A 14,556-nucleotide genomic window follows, 5' to 3' on the forward strand; every position below is an offset into this window, starting at 1 on the left:
GTGCAGAGCACACACAGCGACATCCTCTTGGATTGGGTTACAGTCTTTAGCTTTAATAGGATCCTTAGGGTGAGGCAGCTGTCCTGAGAGTCACTCAGGACATGACAGGGTCCAGCTGACATGTTAGAAACCAGCAGGAGATCATGACCGATTTTGGATTTTCTAAAAGCTCAACCTCAGTCAATAACTCGGTGTCAGATTTTCCCATTGCACATCAAAAGCATGTTTGGTACAAACGAACTGATACATCGCGTACATAACACTGATGTAAAAAGTTGAATAACCAGAAACCCCAGAGTACTTTATTAATAGATTCAAATAGGCATGAAAAACAGATGTTCCACCAGTTGCAGAAATAATAGAAAGTGCCTTCAGTTCTGTAAAGCTCCTCTTCAAAGGAGGGCATGAAGTCCCTCGGGGGCCAATCTCGTTACATCAACTCTTTACTTTCTCCTCATTTTTGTGCCATCTCTTTGCGCAACTCTGTCAAGTAGAAGTGATCCTTCCCATGAGCCACCTCCATGATGGCCATGGCCTGTATGCACACAAAGAAACACCGTCTTGCAGCGTTATACAACACGCAATCAAACATCCCTTTTGGGTACCAACTGATGTTCTAGTAGTCAATAATATTCAAATAATATCCACTATTTAGTTCCATTCACTTTGAAGCTGTTGTACTTGCAAATTGTCAGCTGTACTTTTTACCTTCTTGAAAGAGCTGACACCCGCCGAGTGCCTCTCGAGGCCCATGTACAGCCGGCCCAGCTTCAGATACATGGAGGACACGTTCAGAGAGAAGGGCGGGTAGAACTTGCTGCGTTGGAAAGAGAGCGCACGTGCCGATTATCCTCAAATCACTGGCTCGGTGATGGCAATAAAACCGCCGTGACCCACAACTCCCAACGATGCCATCCATCGGCATCCGTGACCTATGCTCCGTGTGCTCACGTCACCTGTAATGCTTGATGATCTTCTCGCCGTATCCGAGAGCTCCTTCTGGGTCCTCCATGTAGAGACAAACCCCCATGGCCTGGTACATCACGTGGACCATGTAGACGTTGGCGTCGTCAAACACGGAGCCCATCTCCTCCAGGCTCTGTTCACACATCTCCAGCAACTCGCCAGGGGGTGCCATGGAGTCAAGGACTGTCTCAAAACAAGCTGACGTTCTACTGGAACCTCACCCTAACCCTAACCACTACGCAGAAGAAATAACGCCTTCGGGGAGCTCAGTGAGCGCTAAGCTTACCTGCAGGCCTCCTTGGAATTCAATTGCTAAAAAGATGCAGACGGCGTGTACAACACGAGCGTCAGTGTTACTCGGTGAAAGGATGTTCTTTATGTGCTTGACAGCCCGGAACTCTCTGATGGTTTTCCTGGCGTACCGCACCATGTTGCCGACGGCCTGTGGCTCCACCGGGTCGCTCCGCTTACGCACTCCCAACTTGACCTTGTCCTAGAGGCGGGGAAGACGGGACACAGAGGCGGACGATTCACACGGCAGCTACGACGGCAGGATGCGTTTGTGCCGCTCCCCCCCCTACACCCCCCTTACGCTGGACTTGGCTTTGCAGTCCTGGCAGTCGCAGGTGAAGTAGTAGGACTCTCTCAGCCTGTTGTTGCGGTCGTCTGCTGGATAGAGGAGGTCTATGTAGCTGATGAGCACCTTGAGGTGGAAAGAACACACTAGAACCTTGAACATCGGATGCTGTCTCATTCATGATATGTTTGAATCCATAGCCACCTCATGCCAGGAAATAAAACCCCCTGCATATTACGAGGACGTAGTAAGAACATAGAGCGTACTGCTGTTCTTCAGTGGTTGGAACTCGTAAAAAAACACAGCTCCCTCCTGAACCCACTGAACCGGACCACCCCCCCCCCTAACATCAGCTGTGTCCTCTCCTCACTTCATCTCCGGGCTTCATGCTCCGCACCGCCCGAACCTCCGCCGACGTCCCGTTGTAAGTGACTATGACGCTGGGAAGGCAGCTGTGGTTTATCAGTGCCACGCTGGGAAAGAGACGGACAGAAGGAACCACATAAAGACACCATGGATGAAGTAGTATATACATATATATATATATATATATATATATATATATATTTCTTTCAAAAAGCCCGACAGCCTCAATCAAAGCAGGGAGGCGGATTTAACGCCTCGTGACAAACTGGAGAAGAAAAGTTGTCGTGATAGAAAATAACAAGCTGTTACACCCGGAACACTTTAAAACACGACCAAACATGGCTGTCCTTGTCTTTTTTTCTTGTAAGAACAATCACTGGTGTCCAAAATAAAATGAGCAACGTTGCAAAATATAATGAGGGAACGAGCACTCAAGAAAACCCCCAAAATGAGCTTTGTAGGGAGAGGATCATGCCCTTTGTAATAAACTGTACCTGTACATAGAATACAGAATAAAGCATGCGAGTTGTCCTTCTTACTCTGGGTAGAGGGCGGTACCCAGGTGAGACAGTTCATCATCCTCTATAGTGAAACCATTACAGGCCACCTGATGAATAAAGGACAAAGGAAACAGAAAGAAAAGGCATATTACCAATCGTTTGCTGGTTCTTCTTCTACCTTCACTCCAGTGGTCAATGTGGGAGTTGTTGTCAAGCTAATTGTCAATATTACTGAATCCATGAAAAGGACTCCAGTGCAAAGTCTATACTGTATGTGTAATCATGAGCTGTCTGAATGTGGTGGTACCTGCGAGATGAGTGCGAGAAGGTCTTTGTGGTCAGGAAAGTCCAAATGTTTGGAGAAAAAACGATGCAGTCCGGCGACCTCTGCCTCGTTCCTCTCTCTTTTCTCATTGTCTACGTCCTCCACGTCTGTCGCAGGAGAAGGGAGACATATGTCTTTCTATCCAAATGTATTTTAGACTGCGAATGCCTTTTATTATATGAAACTCTACTAGACTGGATATTCAAATGAACCAGTTTGCCACATCGACATAAAAGTTAGATGTGGGTTTTTTTCTTCACGTAACGTAATGTTTTTAGACCGTTCCTCTTTAACAACCAGGACTTCCACGTATACTTTCATACGTCTGACATTGTTGTTTGATCAGAAAGCCCTCCGTGTGTCTAAAGTGCTTCTTCCCATTCAGGTAGGACGTGTTTCATGGTCTTATGGACATTCCGTCCACTCCTATAAGACATGTACGTATAGATGGGTGTTCCTCTCGGTCTAATCTCAAAGGGTTGTGCTATTTTAAGAAGGGTATCTCTGATCCTTGGGACTCACAGTCTCTGAACCCTTTCATGCTGAATCTGACACTTCCCGCAGCCAATCCAAGTTAAACCACTAACTAGAAATTAGATGTTCATGGTCAATTACTCACGTGATTGGATCTCATCTATGAGCAAGATCTTCTCAGAAACACATCTTTCTTTCTGCGTTCTCTGCAGGAAACGGGCAAACAGAAAAAAAAACGACCTCAACGAAGCCCAGCGCGTGGCAGAAACCCCCCCCCCCCCCCCCAGTGAGCGAGCGAGCGACGTCAGTGTCGTTCAGTGGCCGTCCAACCTTCTTGGCGAGGATCCGGGCCACCAGGCGCGATATCTCTGACGGGCTCCAGTTCTCCTTGAATGCAATCATGGCAGAGCACTCCAGCTTGTGCATGGCCCAGTCCCCTTTCTGCACACAAACACCCCCCCCCCCGTAGTTTAGAGCTGTTACAAACATATAAGGCACGTAAAACATTGAAGATTTGATGTTTGCCTTTATACACGCGAGCAGAACTTTCATTGACTGCTCTTCTCTCACTTAGTTTGACCCACGTGTGACATTCCCCTAATGCAGCAGAAAACTAAATAATAGAGGAATGGGGAGACACCGTCGTGGACTGTTTGGGACAATAAAGGCCTTGTGCTTGTGAAAGATGTGAAGTCAGTGATCACATCATCCATCCAATGGCTGTTGTGAGGGTTTCATAACGTCCAGAAGCTGTCAGAAAGGAAATAAACAAATAGTTTGGAGCTCCGAGCTGCTGAGTCCTACCTGACATTTTGCATTGCAGTAGAAGGCTTTCTTGCACTTCCCACATCTTGCCAACTTCTCTTTCCTATGTGTGAAACAAACAGGGTGTATTAGTTCATGCATTGTTGGACATCATCTCACTTACAAGGATCAATCTGCACACATCTGACTTCGATGATGTGAAAGCTGTATGTCAGCATACGCTTTCATGCAAGTTTCTCCTGCTCCATTATTTTGAAACAAGAAGCAGCAGTTGTCTGTGTGGCCAGTCGTAACTCATGCACCTAAGCGCTTTGAAACATTCTGCGGTATTAATAGAGCGGACCAGCTGTCTCGCTCAACCACATTGGAAAGTAATGAAAAAGTCCATCACTTCATTTTAGCACAGTTGGCAGGGGGAGGGGGGGGGGGGAGGTCCGAGCTCAATGAGCTGCTGAGTGGTGGGTGGAGGAGGTCAGCTGGGAGCAGTGCGACTATAAACAGGTATCAGACCAAACAGAGTTGTATATAGTTCTAAAAGTGAAAGGTTCGCCACGCTCGTGGTTCCCTTTGTACGAAGCTTTTTATACAATTATAGTGGCTTAGAAGTAAATAATTTACACCTTTGCGCTATTGATTGTACTGAATACCGATAATGAAAAATAATACTGTAGTATACTATAAAATAATTACATCTGCTTGTTGTTATTAAATCAAGGAATACAATCAAATAATACAGAGCTGATTGAATGCTGTTTCTTGTATGATGACCTTAAGTAAGTTATTACTCCATTAATTGTTTTAAACACACAATAGAATATTTCTGCAAAATAGGCCAGAAGTGAAGTTCTTTGCAATATGAAGCAGCTTCATTAATCACAACTACAGTGTTTACGACAAAGACCATATGTGTGTGTCTGGTGGTCAACAGTTACATTTAAAACAGACCAAAAGACGTACACTCCAACGCAAAGGATGTCCATGGGTTGTGATGCAGGCAAATCAAAGTATTTTTAATCCATCAAGTGACTCTCAGAAGGCAAAGCGGAAGCCTCAGCATGCAGGGATGATGAAATAATACAATAATACAATAAGAAATAAGCCGTCCCTTACTTGGAGAAGCAGAACTCACAGCGGGAGCCCCTCTCCTCTCCCGACAGCACAAACGAATAGGCCGGGCTGCAGAGCACCAGCTCCCCGACCCCAAAGGCTCTGGTGACGCGGAGACCGCGTCCTTTGCCCGGACTGTCGAACCTCTCGACCCCCGCGATGCCGCCCGTCATGGTGGCCGCTCTCTCCTTTTCTTCTTTTTTTTCCCTCCTCACAAGGACCCGGGAGTTGTCCCGTTAAGCGGTTTGCCGTCTGCTCGGAAACGTGCGTGTTGCTGCGGGAGCGCGCACGTGCGTAGGTGCGGTGGAACGCGTCGACTTCAAGGAGCTCAACGCAAAAATACTTTCATCAACGTTGTTTCTAGGAACTCATTTATCTTGAAATACTGACTTTGTAATGTTTTTTTTTCAACATATGTCTTTTTATTTTTATTATTGTGTTGCCACTGCAGTAACAACACATTCTTTACATATGATATAAGGCAATGAGAGATATTTGAAATGTTCAGGACTTTTCTATGGCTGAATCAACACATAATATATATATATATATATATATATATATATATATATATATATATATATATATATATATATATATATATATATATATATATATACACGTTATAACTTCTTGTACTGCACATCTTCATGTCAGACCACAATGTGGTGTTTTACAATGATTATAAGAAGCTTTTGTTCAGACTCACTCAGTCACTGTGTGATTCAGGTTGTGGACATTAATGAACAGATTCTAGTAGCTGGACAGTTCAGATCAAATCAGATGTGAGTCTCGGTCCAGCCATGCTCCTCATTCATCAGCCACCACGAGGGTGGGGGGTCTGACCTCAGCATTCCTCCCCCTCGGTTACCCTGGGTGGAGTGCAATTGCTGCAGACTTTGCACTATCCAGATTTGTATGATAAATGATTGTTATATTCATAATGAAATCTATAGTCTATTGAAACACCGTAATTAGATTGTTTAAAACATTGTCACTGTCAATCCACATTAAAGAGTAAAGCCTTATCTGGGATTAAGTGGTTGCTCTTTTTGTTTTTCTTCGTTGCTTCACACATTTTTTATGTGTGTGAGCCATGAACAGATACGTCACCAAGAACTCCTTTGAAAAACCATAGCAGGACTTTGTTTAGTGACTTTACCAAACTATGAATGATTTAAATACAAGCTAAACTTTGCCCTTATCTGGCATGCCACACAATGTCATTTTTTGACATTTTAAAAGCAACACACACAGCACAACCACAAGTTTAAGAGCAATTGCTTCTACATAATATGGCACGGGCCGGTCAGATGAGGCCACCTGGTGGTCAAGGCTAAGAATACATTTAAAAAAAAGTTGTGCCCTCTCTATCACAATGTGTTTCTCTGTGTTGTGACAGCTCAGCTCAGTAAAAAAAAAAGTTGACTGTTCAACTTTAACAAAAGCGCCGTTATTCCATTGTGCATTGCGGGGTACTGATGGTGGTCCATGATGGAGAGATCAGGTCAGATGAACACAAAGAGCCCTCCAGTTCCAGAACTGGTGCCGACTCTAGTCATATTGTGCCATCATGTGGGTCATGATTGCAAGTGCACCCGCCCTATGACTGAAGCTCATCCATCATGAATCGATGTTCACCAGTCAGAAAGAGACAGATTAACTTCTAGTGGGACGAGCTGCTCTCCTGATTCACACAGAGGCAGGGGTGGGGGGGGGGGGGGGGGAGTAGGGGGCTCGGGTAAAGAACTTGTTCGTCAGGGAAGTGAGTCGATTGAATTTCATAAAAGCAACCATGCAAACATGATACACGCATATCTGCTCTCTCTTTGGCCCTCTCTCTGTCTCCCTGTCTCTCTCTGTATCTCACTCTCTCTCGCCCACACACACGCACGCACGCACACACACACGCACACACACACGCACATGCACACGCACACTCATACACCCACGCAAACCACAGTGAAGATTTGTCCATCATCTGTGTCTGAAGGCTTTATCCCACCTTGCCCCAGTTTTGCCCGATTCATTGTAATTTCATTTTTCCAGTCTTTCAATCTAAAGATTTGTTCCTCCTCATTTTTTAATAATGTGCAAGCAAATGGAGGCATGTCCCCGGGAGATTATGTCGTCGTCTTTGGCGTCTCGTCTTGATTACATCAGAGGAACCTGATTTGATTTGGAAGAAGCCCCCATGTTACAGTACACGATCTGTCGGACCTCGCCACTGTGCTGATTTCTTGCTCTGTCAGAGGGGATGATCTTGATGAATATGATCTGAAAGCGAGGGAGGCAGTGGGGGATTAGGTGAAAGGATTATTATTTCCAATGATGAGAAATAATAAGAAACAATAAATCCTAAGTAGATTTAGTTCTCAAGGAAACCCTGTTAGGGTAAATCAATGGAATAAGAGACAGAACAGAAAAGATACAGAACGGAGGTATTAAACAGACCTGTTTGCTCCCAGAGACCTTAACTGAAATGAATGAATCCGGCCATGACATTTTTATTGGTTTAAAAGAAAGTTTCAACACTATAATTACAAACTCCATATCGAAGGCGTTGAACGCTCAAAGTTATATTGTAACAAAGTTCTCTCTGGGTTTGTCTGTCTGCATTTGACATCGTCCCTTCAGGCTGTTTAAACATTGAATCTAAAAACAATGCAGATTACTCATCAAATGATTGCAAATTTGCAGCCTTGAAAGCCTTTTAAAAGATGTTGATGGGTCAAACGGGTCACTGATTATCTGCTAGAATCACTAACAGAGTATTGTAGTTGCAGCCAGATGTATTTAGGAACTTGCAAGAGATATATAGCGGCATTTTTTAAAGTTTGAACACACCTTGTGTATTCTTTTATTAAGGAAGATGTTTGGTGACAATGAGAAACAAAAATGTATCTTACAAATCTTCAGTTCCTGACCAACAAATGTTTGGGAAGCTGCTCCTGGTTACACCAAGAAAATCAACAGGGGGCATCATGCTGTACAGACTAAGCCATTGAACTCTAGTGTGGTGTTTCTGACTTTTACTACAGATCAGGGTGCGTAGGCTAACATTAGAAAATCTGTGAAACCATGTAACGGTTCGCAGTATAATTCTCGGTCTATATATATGTATGTTATATATGTAGTTATCCAAGGAAAGATAAACAGTGTTAGAGGGCTTATAGCAAATCTACACTTTTACTGTGTCATAATTCATGTGGACATTGTCAGAGTTCTCTTTATCAGCACCTCTCCCAGGATCAAACAACATAAACACTCGTTTTTACACCCCCACAAGACGCCGTGGGTGTGACTCATGCCTGTTGATGGATGTACATTGTCACATTGGGAACCTCATAAAACAGCAGCTGCTAATGCCTCAATTGCCACGAGGTCGGGGGACGAGGGCTGTGCGTGAAATCCGCAGCGGTTAAAGAGCCCCCCCCCCCCCCCCCCCGGTGCTACTTTGGGTCCCGTGGCGGCGGCGGACCAGGCCTTCTCACCTCGCACCCGTGACCTTGTCATCGCCGGCCGTACTAACGAGGGGCCGTCAGCAGGGTTGGTGGACGGACGGTGCCGTATGATGAGGGGGTGAGGGGGGGGGGATTCATGCCAAGACCCTGTTGTAATTGTGCCTTTGTCCCCCCCGAGCAAGGCACAATAAATCTGCATTCCTGGTGATGAACTCGCTGACTGAGACGGTGTCTGCCGTCCCCTCGTCAGTCCGTTAGGGAGCCGAGCCTTAAGCCTTAACCCCCCCCCCCCCCTGTCTCCACTCCTGGCTGAGGGGAGGGGGGGGTGACGCCTGCCCGCCCTGTGCTGGGGCCGTCTTAGCCCCGGCGGGCTTTGGAGCGCCGAGCCCCATCTCCCACTGTTTGTCCACGTGTCTTTGCTTTGGCTCGGGCCCGACGCGGCGGCCCGCGGTGGCCTGAGTGGGGTCCGCTGCCCCCCCGTGTCACCCACCTAAGCTCTGCTTTCACTGCGGGGCTTAGCGCCTCACCCCTCGGACGCTTTACGAGCAGACAGCTGTCCCCCCTCCGTCTTTCTCCTTGGGTCTTGTCTAAATGTCTCTAACGTGAGTCTCTTGCTTGTCTGTTTATGTTCCTCCCAAATCACTGGAGGAAGGTTGAGGTTTGGTCAGGTGCTCAGCAGGGTTAATGCAACTGATCAATGCAGCGCTTGGAAATCATCTTTTTCGGGTTGGCTTTTACTTTTTAAATAACGACTCAGAAAAGGTGAAATTCTGCATGTCACACATTATGCTGAAACTCATGGTGCACCTGAAGTGATCTCAGAGTGGCTTCTATGATATTTGTCCAATATATTGTAATCTGAATATCTAAAACAGAACAGAATAGGGTGCAACATAAAGAAACTTGATTGATTGTATGGATTCTTTTTTTATACCCATATGGACTAAATCCATTTGCTGTGAAATGACATAATAATATCGAACAAATAGACGTGATATTGTTAATCGCTCAGGACATGAATATTGATTTTCTGACTAACGTCCCCTTCACTCTGCATTCTTTCCATCTCCCAATTTATCCTCCTCTCTTTCTCCTCACACCATGTGTCCCTGTCCAAACACCCGCCTCCATCCGTTCTCCATCTTTCTCTCTCTCCTCCTCCTCCTCCTCCTCCTCCTCTTCCTCTTCCTCTCGCCGTCCCTGCTCCTTCTCTTTCTTGTCCTCTTCAGCCGTCCGGCTAAACTTAGAAGTGACAACAGTTGCAGGGTGACACCGAGGGCTAAATAAGAGCCGGACAATAGCTTCTCCCCTCGTCTCCCCCTTTAATAGACTGCCATTGTTCTCTCTCCTCACTGTTGCTCTTTCAGGGAGTTTGTTAGCTATGCTAATGAAGGCCGGGCTTGTGTGGGTTTAGTGAGTGGGGATTTGATGCTCTTTAACTGGGCACTTTTAGAAAGGAGCGGCGGTCATAAGTGTGGCCGGGTAGCTATTTACCAACAGTCAAATGTCACAAGCGCTACATCAGGGGGGGGGGGGGGGGGAATCTGTTACATGTCTCATGCACTTGCTCTAATTAGATATCTGGAATAAACTGCAACAGTTAGAAAAATGTATAAAAGAAACTACAGGCAGGAACGTGCACCGCCGACCAGCTGCTGCACCGCATTCTATACGGTTGACAAGTCCTTGCAGAGGGAAGGAGTCGAGTAAGACAAGATGCGGGGACTACAGTAAGAATAGTGCAGTCGGTCATCCAATCAGTCAGTAAGTCTGCAAATAGCCCGGCCGATGGCTCCTTTGAGCTTTCCTCTAAGAGGAATTCTCTTTCTCCTTGGTGTATTAATAGTGCCTGCCTGTGCATTGTTTCCTACAGTAGCAGTGGTGCAATCAAAGGAAGTTGGCCTGCTCAGAATACAAATAGTTTCCTTTGTCCCTATGTTTGGCAGGCATCTAAGAGTCAGATATGTTTATGTGTGTGCGGGACGGTGTATGTCAGCGGGGCTGTGAGAGCAAGGGTGGGCATGCTTTGGGGTATTAAGTCAGGTTGTATGTTTATCTTGGGGGGTGATCGTGTACGTGTGCAGTGAAACATCCTTAGATGTTTGCATGTGTCCGTGCGAAGCCGCCCGCTGACAGGGCGACCTTTGCTTTGAGAGGTCATGAGCCGTCACAGGTTCTCGGAGCAACGGGGTGTTTTTAGGTGGAACCCGCGTTGATCCGTTTAACAACCTGCTACGGTTTTTACCCTATTAGCCTTAATATCAGTGAAATATGTTTTCACATGTCAACTGCTCACCTCTTCAAACAAGGACATTCTAATCCGATTTGTCTGATTGCTTTATAAATGCTTTTGATGAAAATGAAATGCCGTAGTGTACCTCTCAATAAAGTAATTCGCTGTATTTAAATGGAAGCCGTTCATGTAAATGCTCTCCTTGGCCCAATATTTGTATTACTATTGATGGCGCCAACCAAAATATGATTGCCTGACATTTGAAATGTCCCCGGGACTGATTCAGTGGTATGTCGAAGCCTTGACCCGTCATCCTCTGCTGTTGCCTCAAATTCCCTTTAATTGGGGATTCAGAGACCTCGGGCCGACGGGCTGCACTGCATCGCGGGCACAAACACACACACACACACACACACACGCGCGTATAGCGCATGCTGTTCGTCCGGTGACAAAGTGGTGGGGTTGAGGCATCATCGGTCACTTGGAGTCTGCCAGTGACTCACCAAGGGCACAATGGAATTAGTGAGATTCTCCACAATGTGACAGCTTGCTCTGGCTAAATGGTGTAATAATCTACCCCTCCTCTCACAAACCTCCAGCAGCACATGCACACATACCCACACACACACACACACACACAAACACAGATCCCCTCCCCTCTTTGCCCTCCCCATACCAACTGGCACAGATAACATTGTCTTAAGCTATAAAAAAAGATTTTTTTCCCCCCCCCTCCCTCTATTGCGGTAATTATTGAATTAATGCAGATGGAGAGAGACATCTGCATGTTAAAGTGTTGGCCTCTCTCTTATGCACAGCAGATGTTCCCCTGTCATTTACTCAAATTACGCAGCTCAGAAACACAAGAGAGAGAGAGAGAGAGAGAGAGAGAGAGAGAGAGAGAGAGAGAGAGAGAGAGAGAGAGAGAGAGAGAGAGAGAGAGATTTAGTTGCAAAGGCGACTCTGTTTTGCAGTTTTGAGAGTGTCAGCTAGTAAATTCTGCATCTGTCCTTCAACTGTACCCATTCTTCCCTCGAGGTGTTCCTTAAATATATAACGCTTTATTCGCTTTATCTAACTTTTTATTAAAGAGGCAAGGCAATTCAAACTGTATAACTTGTAAAAATCTAAGCAATCCAAATGACTTTACATGAGTTAAATAAAGCACGACAATGAGTAAAAAGTAAAAGCAATTTAAATTGAAAACATAAAATAAAATACAGTAAATTGAGATGCACAGCAATAATACATAAATGTAATAAAGTTTGTAATTGTGCAGACAAAAAATAAAGGAGAGTTTTTTAGATTTAGATTTCAAAAGTGATACGACTTGGGGAGCATCTTCAATTAGGAGATGGTTGATTCAACATCTAAGAGACCTACTGTGGGACTCATTTCAATGCTTCAGATCATTTTTAAACTACGAGAAAAAAAAGGGCCCTGGATTAGTTAAATTAAGCCTAAATCAAGGAGAGCATCTTTGCCAGCCAGCAACCATTCCATTGCTCAAATAGTAATCAGTATAAGGTCAAGCATGTAATATAAATAGAATATTTATAACAAGCTGACCTTTTATTGATAGCTTAGCCCAGCAGTTGACCGCTCGACCCCGACTGATGGTGGGGGCATTTCAGCAAAGATGAGACCAAAGGGGCAACATCCTCTTGAAGATTATCTGTTGATTATTTGTACCCAGGATGAGACCACAGAGGGGAGCTCTGTGTGACTGTGTCTCCATAAGTGTGTGTGTGTGTGTGTGTGTCCCAGATGACAGATACCAGGGGAACTTCTCCTTGGGATTATAGTTCAGGTTGGTTTGGCCTCATCTCTCCGGATTACGTTGATAAAAACATTCTTGTATTATATTTTCTGTGCTTATTGTATTAATACTCTCCGGCAGTTCCCAGAAAAAGCTCCCTCGCCTGCTTTAAGGTAATCTTCTTCCACTTGAGCTTTTAAAATGTTTCCGAGGGGGGGGTTGGCTGTCTTTGTAATACCTTTCTCCCCCACTCTTGAGGTCATAGTTAACCTCTTGTCTTCTATTCAACCGCTCTATCATTCCACATGGTGGATTATGCATCTGAATTAATATGGGTATCTGGGCGGTACAATTGGTACAAAAAGTTGTGAAAGCACACGGCTGCCCTCAAAGTGTGATTCACTGATTATTTTCTTTTTTTTCCAAAAACCATGGGACTATTAAACTGACCTTTACTTCAGTAAAGGAGGGATTGGTATTTCTTTAAAGCTACACAGAAGGAGCTGCTTCTTGCCTCATGGAGACCTGGCTCCAGTTCAAGTGAAACCGAAGCGGCTACACATCACATTACATACACTAGTGCACGATACACATATGTATACATAGTGGTGTTGGCTGAAATCTATTAGTAGATTAATTGATTAGTCAGTTGACAGTAAATTAATCACCATCTATTTAGATGATGGATTCATTATTTAAGCCACTTATAAAGCACACATGCTCAACATTTCTGTTCCATACCATTACATATCGATCAATTTATGGGATTTTGACTGGATTTGTCACTGCAACTTAAACAGAAAAATCCAGAGAATCTTGATTAAACAACGTGGGGAAAAAAATACAGAAAGACGTTGCGGCCCTTTGAGGTATGGATTGTAAGATCTGACAATCATATTACTGTTTTGACCTGGAGCAGAAATAAACAGTCATGATGCAACTTGTATCTCATACTACTCAGAAGCATTCTGTGAATCAGCCTATCACACACACACACACACACACACACACACACACACACACACACACACACACACACACACACACACACACACACACACACACACACACACACACACGCACACACACACACGCACACACACACACGCACACACACACACACACACAAAGGCTTCCCTACCTCTCTACAAAACCCAACAATCCAGAGAAATCTGTGCAACTTCCTTCTGTTCTCTAACCAAAAGCCTTAAAGCCAGCAGATGCTTTCTCGTTATCACTTTTAGCCCCCCTTGATAAGACTTTACTTTCTGACCCAGATGTTAAGGAGTTCAATTTACCCGATGCACCACAAGAGCCGACGGGGAGGCGAAGGGATGAGTGAGCATCGGAAATACCCGCAGGCTCGGGAGATGAGATGTTATATGCCTTTTTTTTTTTTTGGTCTGGTGTTGTTTCTGAAGCGCCTTTAGCGCACTAAGAAGCTCAGCGTCTAAAGAGGCTTTGGTACAGGGGGGAAAGATGGGCCATATTACAGCAAGGCCAGAAGCCTGCTTGATTAATGGGCCAGGATAATCACCTCATCAAATCACTCTCACTTATTAAATCTTGTTTAATATCGTAATGAGGGCCCTCTTGAGCTGCTTTAGTAAATTCCCCCTCTCGTCCCTCTTTGCTGTGCATCGCTCCCGCTTTACCTCTTCAGCCTGTCTGCCCTCGAAAGGAAGACTGATGATTCTGAGCGCCTCTCTCCCCTCTCACCTCCTCTCTCTCTCTCCAGCACCTAATTTTTTTTAAAATATCTCCTTCACTTACAAATAAGTAATCTACAACATGTAGCCCACCAGTATATGTTGAGAGCAGTTGAGATGGATATTCGCCAAATCGCGTGTTACGCACCTTTAAGAAATAAGATGTACGTCTCCCCTTTGTTTTAGACCACACTGAATTACTATACACTGCCCCAGTCTTTTCTTTTTTTTTTTTATTCATGATAGATGATGTGCTGCATTGTATCATCATAAATCCCTGCTTGGGAGAAATACCACTTCCAAGGCTTTGG

General features: G+C 44.9%; 1 protein-coding gene across 1 annotated transcript; it reads right to left on the minus strand.

Moving 5' to 3' along the window:
* Positions 1-288: 288 nt before the first annotated feature.
* Positions 289-5,396, minus strand: LOC119194921 (N-lysine methyltransferase SMYD2-like). The gene is made up of 12 exons (XM_062559541.1): positions 5,084-5,396; positions 4,013-4,076; positions 3,539-3,649; positions 3,354-3,414; positions 2,717-2,841; positions 2,449-2,516; positions 1,914-2,016; positions 1,559-1,669; positions 1,339-1,459; positions 957-1,131; positions 709-817; positions 289-535 (listed from the first exon to the last, which is right to left on the minus strand). The coding sequence occupies exons 1-12, from the start codon at positions 5,251-5,253 to the stop codon at positions 455-457; spliced, it is 1,299 nt and encodes a 432-aa protein (XP_062415525.1). The 5' UTR covers positions 5,254-5,396; the 3' UTR covers positions 289-454.
* Between the last annotated feature and the right edge of the window lie 9,160 nt (positions 5,397-14,556).

Source organism: Pungitius pungitius, chromosome 20 (assembly GCF_949316345.1).
Source record: "Pungitius pungitius chromosome 20, fPunPun2.1, whole genome shotgun sequence".
In the NCBI taxonomy this organism is placed as follows: domain Eukaryota; kingdom Metazoa; phylum Chordata; class Actinopteri; order Perciformes; family Gasterosteidae; genus Pungitius; species Pungitius pungitius.